The sequence below is a fragment of the Podarcis pityusensis genome, assembly GCF_964106645.2.
Source record: "Podarcis pityusensis genome assembly, chromosome: 17".
Taxonomy (NCBI): domain Eukaryota; kingdom Metazoa; phylum Chordata; class Lepidosauria; order Squamata; family Lacertidae; genus Podarcis; species Podarcis pityusensis.
The window spans coordinates 8,269,472-8,283,259 of record NC_138042.1 but is presented as its reverse complement, the minus strand read 5'-3'; the positions used below and the strand labels follow the sequence as shown (position 1 = coordinate 8,283,259).

Sequence of the window (13,788 nt, the reverse complement as noted above, 5' to 3'; positions counted from 1 at the left end):
AGACCAGGATATAATCAATAACGCTCGCACCTCTAGGTCCAAGAAAAGAAAAGAAACCCCCTGACCTGTCCATATGGGTACCATGCAAATTATACAAATTATGTTTGAAGGCAGTCTCCATTAATGTAATGCCTGCCTTATTCAAGACCTTATCGTCAGAGGACCAGGGAATAAACCAATCTGCCTCTGGCAGGAACTGAGATTTAGAGCAGTACGTATTAATGTCATTTCCTATCCTGGCGTTGAAATCACCTGCCAGCAGGATATCCATGCCAGGGAGTTCTAGTTCAGCCTTCTCCAAACATAGCTCTAAATCTTCCCAGATTTGTGACGACTGGGGAGGGGTGCCTATGGGAGGGATATATATATTAAAACAAAGGAAATCTCCTCCTTCACTGCTAGAAATAAGTAAGATTTGTAAATTGTTACTCTTCACCCACTGCTGTTGCCGGGCCTTGCACTTTAGCTTGGTAGAAACAAAAGTGACTAAACCACCACTAGGTCGGCCTCGGGAATTTGGTTTTATCGCAGGGGTAGCAAAGGCTTCGTATCCCTGTAAAGAGGGGACATGGAGATCTAGACACCATGTCTCCTGTAGACATAAAATCTGAAATTTTGTAAGGAAATCCAGAAGGTCGACGTCACCCTGCTTAGATAGCCATCCCGCCACATTCCAGGATAGAATGTGGAAATAGGGTGATGGTGGAAATAGTGGCAGTCAATCTCTTTTCCGGTGGTTTGAGGCTCCTGAGCTGGGCTCCTCCTCTATCTGCCCTGCTTGGTGGTTCCAGGTTTGAGGTCGCTGGTCCCTAGATAGGTGTGATAGCTTTAACTGGGGGGCCAATAGGTTGATTTGGCCCAGAGGATCTTCGATGACACCGTTACAAATATCATGTTGTTCAGCTGATGTATCATGATGTTCAGCTGGTTTTCGCAGAGCAAGGGTTTTGCCGACCCGTATAGGCTGTACAGGTAGCAGGTCGACAGCTGCATCTTGCGTCGGTACTGCTAGCGGGTCAAAATTTGACAAAAGCTGTGGATCTTGATTGCGTGTTGGGCTTAGAATAATGGAAGCCTCCAATTCCGGCATCGAGGCATATGAGGACGAGAGCATTTCAGACTGGTCTTGCTTGGGTAGTCCAATGCCAGGCTCGTTGCACGTAGAGACCAGGGTACCAAGCGGGGGGTGTAGGAAATCAATTAAGTCATTTGCGGGCAGGCTTGCCACTCCCTGTGGGGTAATAGATCCCGGCTCCATTCCCCCGTCTATTTGTTCTTTATGGCGCACAGGCCCAGCATCAACACCGACAGCACCTATCCTGGTGCATAGCGGTGTACGGGTCAGATTGGTGAATACCCTTGTAAAATAGATGTACCATTTTCTTGTGCGGTTTCTTAATTTTAGAATCTTTGCAACGAAATGGGCAGATCTAAAGTTAATAACCATACGTCTCATATAAGGTCCAGAAGGCAGCCATGAGATGTCCACGATATCTACGGGGCGTAATGTCTGCCCCAGCAGTTGGGTCAGGGAATTTGTGACCGAATGTTTATCCGCCCATTTGTTATAATTCAAGGGGTGGTTTCCCACCAGTACTGCAAGTTTGCTGTTCTGGAGTTGCAGACTTGAGTTTTGTACTTGGTTGGGCAGGCATCTCACTTGTTTTTGTGCAAGGTTGGCCTGCACACTTGGGCAGGGGTGAGCGGAGTTTGCAATATTGTTAAGCTGAGGAAGTGAGGGGGGGCAACTGAACAAGCCAAAGACTTTTTCAAGCTTCTTTTCGATCCCATCCAGCCTTTTATATAAGTTGGTGATGGTATGTGTTATCAACTCAGTCTGGCAGATTAGCAGTTCCAGTGCCTCTCGGTCCTTGTTTAACTGGGCTGGTGACTGGGATAATTCAGGTGAAGTTTTTTGCAGGGACTCAAGAGTCTGTTCCATCTGTTCCTTCATACACAGGCTCGAGGCTAGTTGTGGGCCATCCACAATGCCGGCAGGCTCCTCATGAGTAGTACTGGGAGCAAGGACCTCATAGCTGTTTGCTGTGGGGAAGTTTCTACAGATCTCATTTAGGTCATTGTCAGGCAAGAAATCCCTGATATTTGTCTGTTTTTTGGCAGTGCTCGTAGCTTCATTGGAATGCTGCCTGCGGCGTTTCTTCCCTCTCATGTCGGCAAGAAAATAGGGAGAAAATTTCTCAAAATAGCAGGGTCAGGGCAGGTTGTGCTGTTAATGAGCCCTACTCCCTTTAACAGTCTTTATCTGCCGCGTTTTCTTGCAGATTTATGGGAGAAGTAGAAATAATCTAAACCATAAAACTTCTAAAATAAACGCCTTAAGGCATCTTAGAGCCCTTAGAACCCGTCAAAGCAGATAATAAAAATATAGCTTTACCGAGCATAAGACAAGGCTGCCGCTCACGTCGCCATCTTGGATCCACTCCCGCTCTGCTTGTATATTTATAAATAACACAGATTTTAGAAAGGCTCCCTGAATCTAATTTGCTTTCTCAACCAAAGGAGACTGGGCTCAGTAGTGCAGCTCCTGGCGCTTTATTGCATTACGTTTGCATGAAATACATAATGTCTGCAGTTGTTCTCCCAAACACTCCTACAGTGTATATTTTGTCCTTTTTACCCAGATTCTAGACAGCAGCATCACCAAAGCTTCTGAGTATTTATTAAGACAATATGGGAAGTTGCAAAGACCTTACACTGTGGCCCTCACGGCTTATGCTTTAGCCCTGGCAGGAAGGCTTAATGATGACAAGGTACTCATGGAAGCATCAAGAGGTACGTTTGCGGCAGCACACTCAATGCAAGAAAAAACATGGTCAGGTTTTGAAGACGAGCTGTTCCTGTAAGGAGCAGCTTGGAAGACTTCTAGGAAGAAGGACAGTGGTAGCAGCCAGGCCAAAAGCAGCCTGTAAGCGGCTGCCCTGTGGGAACTGGCTCCATGCACCCTTCCCTCTCCCTCCTGGCTGCCTTGTTCCTTCTGCTGTTGGGGAGAAATGGAGAGGTTGTGTCTGCAGAGCAGCAAGAGAAGGAAAGGGCCCCATGGTGGTTGTGGGTGCCAAATGAAGCCAAATACAACAGTGGAGGGGAAAGGGACTTTTTGCATTTGCTTTACTTATTGGAAGGGGATGCATGAGCCGACGAGGAGAAGAAGCAATGTTTGAGTCCCAGACTCTAAGTTTATGGAATCAGTGTGTGAAGCCTGAAAAAGAGTGGAGTGTGGTTGTGGGTGGTTGTGCCTGTGTGGATGAGCCTCAGGGCTGTCTTTTAATGGTTGCTGGCTTCTTCCTTTAAACAAGGGGGGTGGTCTAGATGACACTTAGGATCCCTTCCAATTCTACCATTCTATGACAAACAGATATTTTGTTTCCTGCACTGGTTTTCAAAATTCTGCGCTTCCATAGCTGTTGTAAATTTGTTCATAAACAAATCTTCATCACAGCAGCTTGGCCCAATGGCTGGGGGAGGGAGGAGGCTTGCAGGCAAGTGACAGGCAGTTTTTAATTTATAATGTATTATGTAGTACATTGATAATCTCTTAATGGAAACTGGTGGGAACTGGGTGGGTCCTTAGGACATTGAGCTCATCCGCCCATCAGGATCTGTTTAACAAGGATCTATTTCATTGCTGGTATTTAGGTAAGAATCGTTGGGAGGAATATAAGGCTCACACCTACAACATCGAAGGCACATCCTATGCTCTGCTGGCCTTGCTGAAAATGAGGAAGTTTGATGCTGTTGGTCCCATAGTCAAATGGCTGACAAAGCAGAAGTATTATGGAGGGACATATGGACAAACCCAGGTGATTGTTTGCTTTATTCCCCTTCTGCTTAAAAACTGAACTGTAGCCTCCATTTGCACCTAGTTTTGAGTGAAGTGATCAGCCTGCATCTGGGCTACACCACTTTAGATTGCTGGTGGGGTGACCTCCATACAAAATAATTTCCTACACTTTGAAAACTAATGTGTTCAGCTTCCACCATAGCCTTTCTGTTTGGCATGTTAATATCTTAAATGGGGGGGGGGGGAGGGCTCCACTTATAGCCATGTACCCCTGTACCCACCCCAGTCAGTAGACTCAGAAGGTGCTACAGTTCAGACACTGGTTAATCACTTCAGGGAAAACTAGGTGTGGCTGATGGCCAAATTACATGTTCAACTGCCGCTACTTTCCATGTTTGTTTTTGTTGCTTCCTATTTACCTGTCAGATGCTGTTGGTGGTTGCTCGTGAGTAACCAGGCAGGACTCCGACCTGTCTTTTACGGGTTTTATTTTGCAAACTATTTACAGTGCAGATCAACAAAGTTCACATCTGTCTTATTCACTTGCAGAATCTGGGAGTGGCTGCTTCCGGCTTCTCCCCCAGCATAAGAACTTTGGCACCCGAAACCTCCGCCTCCTCTCTTTGTGTTTCACCCCATGCACAAGCTGGGTGACGGAAGGGGCGTGCGTCCCTCCTGCCCAGCCCGGCGAGGTGAGGCGCTGGGGCTCTCAGCAGCATCCTTGAGCCCTTTCCTCGCTTGGCTGGCCCCTTCCCTCTCTTCTTCACTGGAGGTGTGGCTTTTCCCACCGCTGGAAGAGGAACTGCTTCTCAGGAGCTTCGGAGGCTCTCTGTATCCCAACGGTCCCCCTGCCTCCCTCCCCTGTTCCGATGGCAGTCCCCTGACATTACCCTAATTTAGATTTTGCTCTAGGGGGCTTAGTTTGGTCAGAATTGAGTATGCATTTCCCGAGTTAACGCTAAATCGATTACTTCTGGTAAAGGAGCCACCATAGCCGCTAGAAGGCCATTAAATTTTTTGTGCCAGGATTTTTAGACTTGTCTGCCCCTGTACTATCCGAAACCAAAGGAGTGCATTGGTTGCCAGAGGTGATTCCCGCCCCCCATCTCTACTACCCCACTACTTAGGAGACGACGCTTTACAGCAGAGGAGGGACAGGGGTAAGATGATGCTTCTTCCTTATCCCCTTTATCAGCAGGGCAAATAATAGTTTACAGGGGGTGATTTTTATCTGAAAAGTGGTGCAGTTAAGGAATTGCTCCAAACTGAATCAGGGCCTCTCATAACGGATATTAATAACTTTGTAGGAGATCCTGTTCACAGTCCTTCTGTGTCATATATCTAATCTGCAGAAAGAGGGGCTTAAAATTGTTTTTTGAAAGTTTTTAGCAAGTCTTTTAAAGTTACGGCTTCGGTCAGCTGTCACTGCTTTCACTTTTGTTTCAGCGGAAAGGGATCAACCTGCGTATTTAAATCCCTTTCAATCCAATTTAAAAGTCCGAATTTAAGTCCTTTTTTTTAACTCATAATTTTTGAATCTTAATTTAGTCAGAGAAATTGGTCGCTCATGATCACCGGACTCGGAGCTTTGCGCTGTGGAGAAAGCGAGTCGATTCCACAGTTCCCACGTCTCCGACCCCGCTCGCTCTCGGGGCTCTTATTAGAGCTTACCGGGGAGCAGGGGAGTCGCTCAGGGCACCCGCCAGAACACCAGGTCCTCAGAATGCTCGATCTGAGGGTTTTTTCGGGGTTCCGCAATGCTCTCGCGGTCACCCCAATCTTCAAAGCGCCGGGGCTCTTTCAGCTGAAAGAGCTCCCGTCCGCCATATCGGGCGACCAACCGGAAGTCCTCTCTGTTCTCATTTCCTTTATGCTAAGGTCCCTGTCTAGATAGCCACTGCAAGCAGGTGCTGACCCACCACCACTGCCCTGCTGCTGAAGCCTCCCTTATCTTGGTCATAGGGGCAATGGCAGAGGTCTTGCGAAATCTCCGCAACATCTCACCGGAAGCCGCCAATGCTGCCGCTGCTTCTCTGCTGCCAGTGGAGATGGCAGGGCGAGTGAGGTGCCCATGGGGCACCACCTCTTGGGGTTCTGCTGCCTGAGGTGGCTGCCTCATCCCAGCTCATGGTCCGGCCAGCGCTGACTGCAGGCTGAACTCATTGGACTCCATCTTCCTCCCGTTTCAGGCAACCGTCATGGTTTTCCAAGCTCTTGCCCAGTATGAGATCGACATCCCTACCCATAAGGAGATACAGCTGGCAGTTTCTATTAAACTGCCAGGACGTCGAGAGATGATTACTTTCCCTATTGACTACGACAGCGCACTCTTAGTACGATCAGCAGAGGTACAGCTTTCCTTTGAACGAATGATATTTTACTTAATATTTCCCCCTCTGGAAATAATTGTTTATTACTCTGTGGCTAGATTTTGAACTTGGCTTGTTGCAAGAGCTGAGGGGAGGAGTGCGACCCAGCAAAAAATGTCAATGAAACACAAACACAACGATATAAGACGCCAGGGTAGGCTGAAACTACTTTCTACAATGTCATGTTGAAGTGCCCTCAGCAACATTACTGACTTAATGCCAGCTTTTAAAAAATGGACACCCATCGCTAAATATGTCATGGAATTCTACTCACTGTTGATCCAGAGCAGATTCCAATGTATAGTTAGCATAGTAAAAACTTAAACACAATGCAGAATTCCCAAAAAATAGACCAGAGGCAATTGTATTTCATCCAGCAGATCTTTACTGCTGCTGAAGGCAAATGAACATAATGGTCACAAATCCCAATACATTCAGGATTAGCACTGTCCATAAGAAATCCAGTTGCAGCAGACTTAACTTAAACTTAAAGGTAAAGGTACCCCTGCCTGTAAGGGCCAGTCGTGTCCGACTCTAGGGTTGTGCGCCCATCTCACTTAAGAGGCCGGGGGCCAGCACTGTTCGGAGACACTTCCGGGTCACGTGGCCAGCGTGACAAGCTGCATCTGGCGAGCCAGCACCAGCGCAGCACACGGAAACGCCGTTTACCTTCCCGCTATAAAGCGGTACCTATTTATCTACTTGCACTTAAGTGTGCTTTCGAACTGCTAGGTGGGCAGGAGCTGGGACCGAAAGACGGGAGCTCACCCCGCCGCGGGGATTCGAACCGCCGACCATGCGATCGGCAAGTCCTAGGCACTGAGGTTTTACCCACAGCGCCACCCACGTCCAACTTAAACTTACAATAACTTATAATAAGACTAAACCTTAACACTATATACAGAACACCACACCAGAAGGAAAGGAGAGATACAAAGAGAAAGTGAAGCCCAGGCTCCTTCTGGCCTCTTATTATAGTCAGCATGACCTTGATGGAAAGAGATAACAGAACCAGTTTAAACCAGCTGTACTGAGCTTCTCTGAAGGAATATCCCAAACATCATGAACCTTCTGCTTGTTTCTTCCACAAACAGAAGCTTCCAGAACCCTCTTGAATTAATTGGTATAGGAAAGATTTCTACACATCAGATCAATACTTTCTGTACTAAGAAATGCAAACTGACAAAATAATGCTTTGGTATGCTGCCTTGCAGTGTTTAGCCACTGGTGAATGGTGAATAGTTTTTTATGAGGACTTTATAATCACAAAAAAATGAGGATTTGCCATCTGTTTGCTTGCGTCATAGTGTTATATCTCACCTCCACTACAACTTAATAAAACAGTAATAGCAATCAATAAAATTGAATGTGTCAAGAGAGAATCAAACCAAAGGCACACTGACTCTTTTTGTTTTTTCAGACCAAGCTCAATAAAGATTTCATTGTGAAAGCATCTGGTCAAGGAAAAGCGATTATGACCATAGTGACGGTGTATAATGCAAAACTACAGGAGGCCGCAGAGCAGTGCAAAAGTTTTTCTCTGCAAGTTTCTGTTGAAAATGTCCAGCTGAGTAAGTATGAATGGTGGGCTTAGGTTTGTTAGAGCTAAGGTATTCCACCACCCCCCATAAAATATTTGAGGAGGCCAGCCCCCCCCCCCCCAATGTTTCTGGGCATTGCCATTCAAATGGTGTGCATACACCATGTCTTGTGATCTATTATGCGGGCTGGGAATTTAGATGAGGCAAGTTGTTGGACTCCATGTCTCATCAGTCCCAGGAAGCATGGCCAGGGCTCAGAGGTGAAGGGTTGTAGTCCAACAACATCTGGAATGCTACAGGTCCCCACACCTGGTTTAAACATGGGCATGACATCCTTCAGGAAGGGGCCTGTTGGTGGGCAGGCCAGCAATGGCAGATATGAATCATAGAATCATAGAATCATAGAATCATAGAATCATAGCGTTGGAAGAGACCACAAGGGCCATCGAGTCCAACCCCCTGCCAAGCAGGAAACACCATCAGAGCACTCCTGACATATGGTTGTCAAGCCTCTGCTTAAAGACCTCCAAAGAAGGAGACTCCACCACACTCCTTGGCAGCAAATTCCACTGTCGAACAGCTCTTACTGTCAGGAAGTTCTTCCTAATGATTAGGTGGAATCTTCTTTCTTGTAGTTTGGATCCATTGCTCCGTGTCCGCTTCTCTGGAGCAGCAGAAAACAACCTTTCTTCCTCCTCTATGTGACATCCTTTTATATATTTGAACATGGCTATCATATCACCCCTTAACCTCCTCTTCTCCAGGCTAAACATGCCCAGCTCCCTTAGCCGTTCCTCATAAGGCATCGTTTCCAGGCCTTTGACCATTTTGGTTGCCCTCCTCTGGACATGTTCCAGTTTGTCAGTGTCCTTCTTGAACTGTGGTGTCCAGAACTGGACACAGTACTCCAGGTGAGGTCTGACCAGAGCAGAATACAGTGGCACTATTACTTCCCTTGATCTAGATGCTATACTCCTATTGATGCAGCCCAGAATTGCATTGGCTTTTTTAGCTGCCGCGTCACACTGTTGGCTCATGTCAAGTTTGTGGTCAACCAAGACTCCTAGATCCTTTTCACATGTACTGCTCTCAAGCCAGGTGTCACCCATCTTGTATTTGTGCCTCTCATTTTTTTTGCCCAAGTGCAATACTTTACATTTCTCCCTGTTAAAATTCATCTTGTTTCTTTTGGCCCAGTTCTCTAATCTGTCAAGGTCGTTTTGAAGTGTGATCCTGTCCTCTGGGGTGTTAGCCACCCCTCCCAGTTTGGTGTCATCTGCAAATTTGATCAGGATGCCCTTGAGTCCATCATCTAAGTCGTTGATAAAGATGTTGAATAAGACTGGGCCCAAGACAGAACCCTGTGGCACCCCACTAGTCACTCTTCTCCAGGATGAAGAGGAACCATTGATGAGCACCCTTTGAGTTCGGTCAGTCAGCCAGTTACAAATCCACTGAGTGGTAGCATAGTCAAGACCGCATTTTACCAGCTTCTTTACAAGAATATCATGGGGCACCTTGTCAAATGCCTTGCTGAAATCAAGGTAGGCTACATCCACTGCGTTCCCTTCATCTACCAGGCTTGTAATTCTGTCAAAAAACGAGATCAGGTTAGTCTGACATGACTTATTTTTCAGAAATCCATGCTGACTATTGGTGATCACAGCATTCCTTTCTAGGTGCTCACAGACTGTTTGCTTAATGATCTGCTCCAGAATCTTCCCTGGTATTGATGTCAGACTGACTGGGCGGTAATTATTTGGGTCCTCTCTTTTCCCCTTTTTGAAAATAGGGACAACATTTGCCCTCCTCCAGTCTGCCGGGACTTCGCCTGTTCTCCAGGAATTCTCAAAGATGACTGCCAGTGGTTCTGAGATCACATCTGCCAGTTCTTTTAATACTCTTTTAATATGGATGAATCCCTTTTTCATAAATGGACAACCCAGCCTGTTAGCTCTTCTGCAAAACACCTAAGATTGACACTGCATGGAATTTTACAAAGTGACTAATTCTTTTCTCTTTCCCCCAATTTCAAGGTAGCAGGCAGGAAAAGGGAGCCAAGGGTGCAGTCAGGATCAAAATCTGCACCAGGTGAGCATTGGGGACTTTCAATATAGACATACGTTGTCATCACTGAACATTCAGAGGAACAACCAGGAGAAACATCAAAGGTGGCTTAGCATGAAAAATAACTTACTCAGCTTTGTCTGAACGCTTCAGGAGTTGGGGATATTTTGACTCTTAAAGTCTCCCTCTGGGCCACCGCACTGCAAACCTCACTCCACAAATCTACCTCCAAGTGGACTTCCTTTGGAGAGCTAAACCAGGGCAGGGGTCAGCAAACTTTTACAGCAGGGGGCTGGTCCACTATCCCTCAGACCTTGTGGGGGGCCAGACTATATTTTGAAAAAAACCCAAATGAACAAATTCCTATGCCCCACAAAGAACCCAGAGATGCATTTAAAATAAAAGCACACATTCTACTCATGTAAAAACACGCTGATTCTCGGACCGTCTGAGGGCTGGATTTAGAAGGCGATTGGGCCGGATCAGGCCCCTGGGCCTCAGTTTGCCTACCCATGATCTAAACAAACACACACACTGATATGGGAGGAGGTGTTCTTTCAGTTATGTGTGCCCTTTCTTCTTCTTTTTTTTAAAAAGGTGGACAGCTTGCCAGATGTATAATGACTGAGGGACGAGGAGTGAGGCTTGTTCTTATGCAGCTGTGTAATGTAGGGCTGCCCTATTTCAAAAAGTTGATGAATAACCTACTGTGACTTAAAATCTTATTATTTAGATACTTCAGTAGACACTCTGCAGTGGCCCTGCAGCAGTGGAAGAGCCTTGCTTGTGAGGCACACCTTGCTTTTACAATACAGTGGTACCTCGGTTTTTGAACGTCTACGTTGACAAACATTTCGGTTTTCAAATGGCGTAAACCCAGAAGTGAACACTTCGGTTTTTGAACATGCCTCAGAAGTCGAACATGCCATGCGGCTTCTGTACTGAGTCTTCCATATTGATTTTTCCGTACTGAAGCTTCCGTGTTGAGTTTTCGGTTTTTGAACGTTTCAGAACTCAAATGGCCTTCCGGAACGGATTACGTTTGAAAACTGAGGTACCACGGTATTTTCATTTAGACAGGAGGTAAAGGCACACCTCTTTGCCCAGACCTCTGGACAGGGGTTAAGTTTATGGTGATGGTATATTTTCACTTCTGCTGCCTGTATTCAATTTTAAACTGTTAGGATGCTGAGGTTGTGGGAAGCTGTCATTCTAAATCCTTTCAAGGTGTTGTGCAATAACCAAGTTGATCACATTGTACTTCCCTTCATCCTCTCTGGTTCTCAGTGTTGAAACCTAAAAGCCTGAGAATTGGCTTATTGCAATAACATTAATATGGGAAGCAGATAGAACTGAAGCCATACCTATTTTTAAACTATGAAATTCATTCCGGTGTCATTTTTCCTCTGTCACTGATTCTAGGTATCTTGGTAAAGTTGATGCCACAATGTCGATCATTGATGTCTCCATGCTTACTGGTTTTGCACCTGACACTGAAGATCTCAAGAGGGTAAGTGATGCTGAAACCAACTGCTCAAGTTGTTCTTTGAGGATATTGCACTGGAAAATTCACTACAGTCAGTGAAAAACTTTAAACAGATATCCAGAGAGAATGGAATAGGATTTATCATCTGTGCGCCACCAGTTCTCCTGCTATGAAACAGCAGCTTACTAGGCTAGATGCAACAGAGATGCCTGTTTAATATCAGTTTATTGAAGACAGGGGTCTGCGCAAATGTGACCCTGGCCAAAATTGGCATCTTTTTATTATCTGTTATTCTTTATGATTTGTATTAGTGTCCTTGTACAGTTCAGGCTGGATCCTTACTAGAGCAGAGCTCAGAGGTTACTTTAGCAGGAGTTATCCTCAGACTGAAGCTCAAATAGGAGCTGCAGCTCTGCCTCTGTTCCTAGCAAGTCTTACCTTTGCTGACAGCAGTTCCTTCATTTAAAAGGGCACAGTTAAATTTAGCAGCCATGGGCTGCAAGAGATCAAGGGGAAATGGCTCAAGGATGGGCAAAAGCTCCCTGAGGGATGTTGGGAACCTTATCAATCACAGATACAGGAACTTCGATATTGCCCCTGCCCTGGCAAGCAAGACTGAGAGTTCTGTGGAATTTCCCCGTCAAATTTCTCTAGCTGTGTGAAAATTCATTCTGCCTCTCTTGAAATCCTTCAGATGCCTATCTGAAGCCTGGCACCTCCAAATTTCCTCTAGATGAAATGCTCTACCCCTGAGGGGTTGCATGCGTGGGTTAACTCCAACCCTTGGTGCCAATGATTCAATTGTTCTCATTCTGTGTTCAGCTTTCTGAGGGAGTCGACAGATACATCTCCAAGTTTGACATCAACGACGCCGTGTCTGAAAAAGGGAACCTCATCATCTATCTGGACAAGGTAAATACTTGCGGGGGAAGTACTGGGAATAACTGGCATAGCTGAGAGTAACCATTTAAAGGCTGGCACCCAAAGACTTGTTTTCTCTTTTGTTTTCCCATCCTAGGTTTCTCACACGGAGGAGGAATGTTTGCAATTTAAAGCTTACAAATATTTTGAAGTAGGTCTCATCCAGCCAGGATCTGTCAAGGTGTACAGCTATTATAATCTAGGTAATGGCTACTGTAGTGTAAAATGGGCTTGCCGATCAGAAGGTCGGCGGTTTGAATCCACGTGATGGGGTGAGCTCCCGTTGCTCTGTCCCAGCTCCTGCCAACCTAGCAGTTTGAAAGCACTCAGTGCAAGTAGATAAATAGGCACCGCTGCAGTGGGAAGCTAAACGGTGTTTCCGTGTGCTCTGTTTTCCATTGTGCCAGAAGCGGTTTAGTTGTGCTGGCCACATGACCCAGAAAGCTGTCTGTGGACAAACGCTGGCTCCCTCGGCCTGAAAGCGAGATGAGCGCCGCAACCCCATAGTCTCCTTTGACTGGACTTAACGGTCCAGGGGTCCTTTACTAGTTTTTTAGTGCAAAATGTACACTTTGCATGAAGGATAGTGACCTTAAACTTAGTCTGAAACTACTCTCGGCTTTGTTGAACTGAAGGACATAAAACACAAGCTGGATTCCCTGAACATGACATGCAGCTCTTCCAGTGGTCTCGGCATAGTAGAACCCAGCCAAATAGGAGTAAGGATTCTGAGAACAAAAGGCAAATGACAAGAGAGCAGAGGCCCACAAGTAGCACTCAGCTCAGCAACATTCCTGCTCTAAGCAGCCAGATATAATTTCCTTCCAAGGGCAGTGAACAAAACCAGGGTGGCCTGGCTCCTGGTTTCCTCTGCTCTACCACTAACCCACCCAGGGTGCACATAAGAAAGGCAGAATACTTCTTTCTTTCTTTCTTTCTTTCTTTCTTTCTTTCTTTCTTTCTTTCTTTCTTTCCTTTTTTTCCCTCCAAACCTTTATTAGGCATTACAGATACAGAACATCTTGAAAGATCCATATAACTAATACACACACACACACACACACACACACACACACACAGCCATATAAGATATATAGTAACAGAAATTTTCATTGGAGTGTCTTCCTGTTAAAAAAGGGGGGTAACATATTTTATGTAGCTGGTTGTACACTGGACAGTAGAAAAGTAGCCCTCTTGATGGGTTTCCCTACGGGACCGCCTCTCCTGGTATGCCCTGCGGAGGACCTTAAGGTCCACAAATAACAACACTTTGGAGGTCCCAAGTCGCAAGGTGGTTAGATTGGTCTCAACTAGGGCCAGGGCCTTTTCAGTACCGGCCCCGACTTGGTGGAACGCTCTGTCACAAGAGACTAGGGCCCTGCGGGACTTGACATCTTTCCACAGGGCCTGCAAGATGGAGCTGTTCCACCTGGCCTTTGGTTTGGAATCAGTCTGATCCTTATATTTCCCTCCCCTTATGGTTTTGATTTATGGGCTACTATATATAATAGATTTATTGCATTAGCCGTGTGGCCATAGCATGATATACATTGAAATAACAACATAAAATGGGGGTGGGGAGGTAGAGGTAGATATCGTCCTGGG

General features: G+C 46.0%; 1 protein-coding gene across 3 annotated transcripts in view; it reads left to right on the top strand.

Moving 5' to 3' along the window:
* LOC308466850 (A.superbus venom factor 1-like) overlaps positions 1-13,788 on the top strand; it is a 62,278-nt gene that overhangs the window by 42,593 nt on the left and 5,897 nt on the right. For all 3 annotated transcript variants that reach the window (XM_080988029.1, XM_080988027.1, XM_080988028.1), the window contains exons 28-35: positions 2,643-2,793; positions 3,655-3,818; positions 5,989-6,147; positions 7,589-7,739; positions 9,746-9,800; positions 11,199-11,286; positions 12,085-12,174; positions 12,281-12,386. In XM_080988029.1, coding sequence (XP_080844155.1) covers positions 2,643-2,793; positions 3,655-3,818; positions 5,989-6,147; positions 7,589-7,739; positions 9,746-9,800; positions 11,199-11,286; positions 12,085-12,174; positions 12,281-12,386 — 964 coding nt within the window. The remainder of the gene's footprint in view (positions 1-2,642; positions 2,794-3,654; positions 3,819-5,988; positions 6,148-7,588; positions 7,740-9,745; positions 9,801-11,198; positions 11,287-12,084; positions 12,175-12,280; positions 12,387-13,788) is intronic.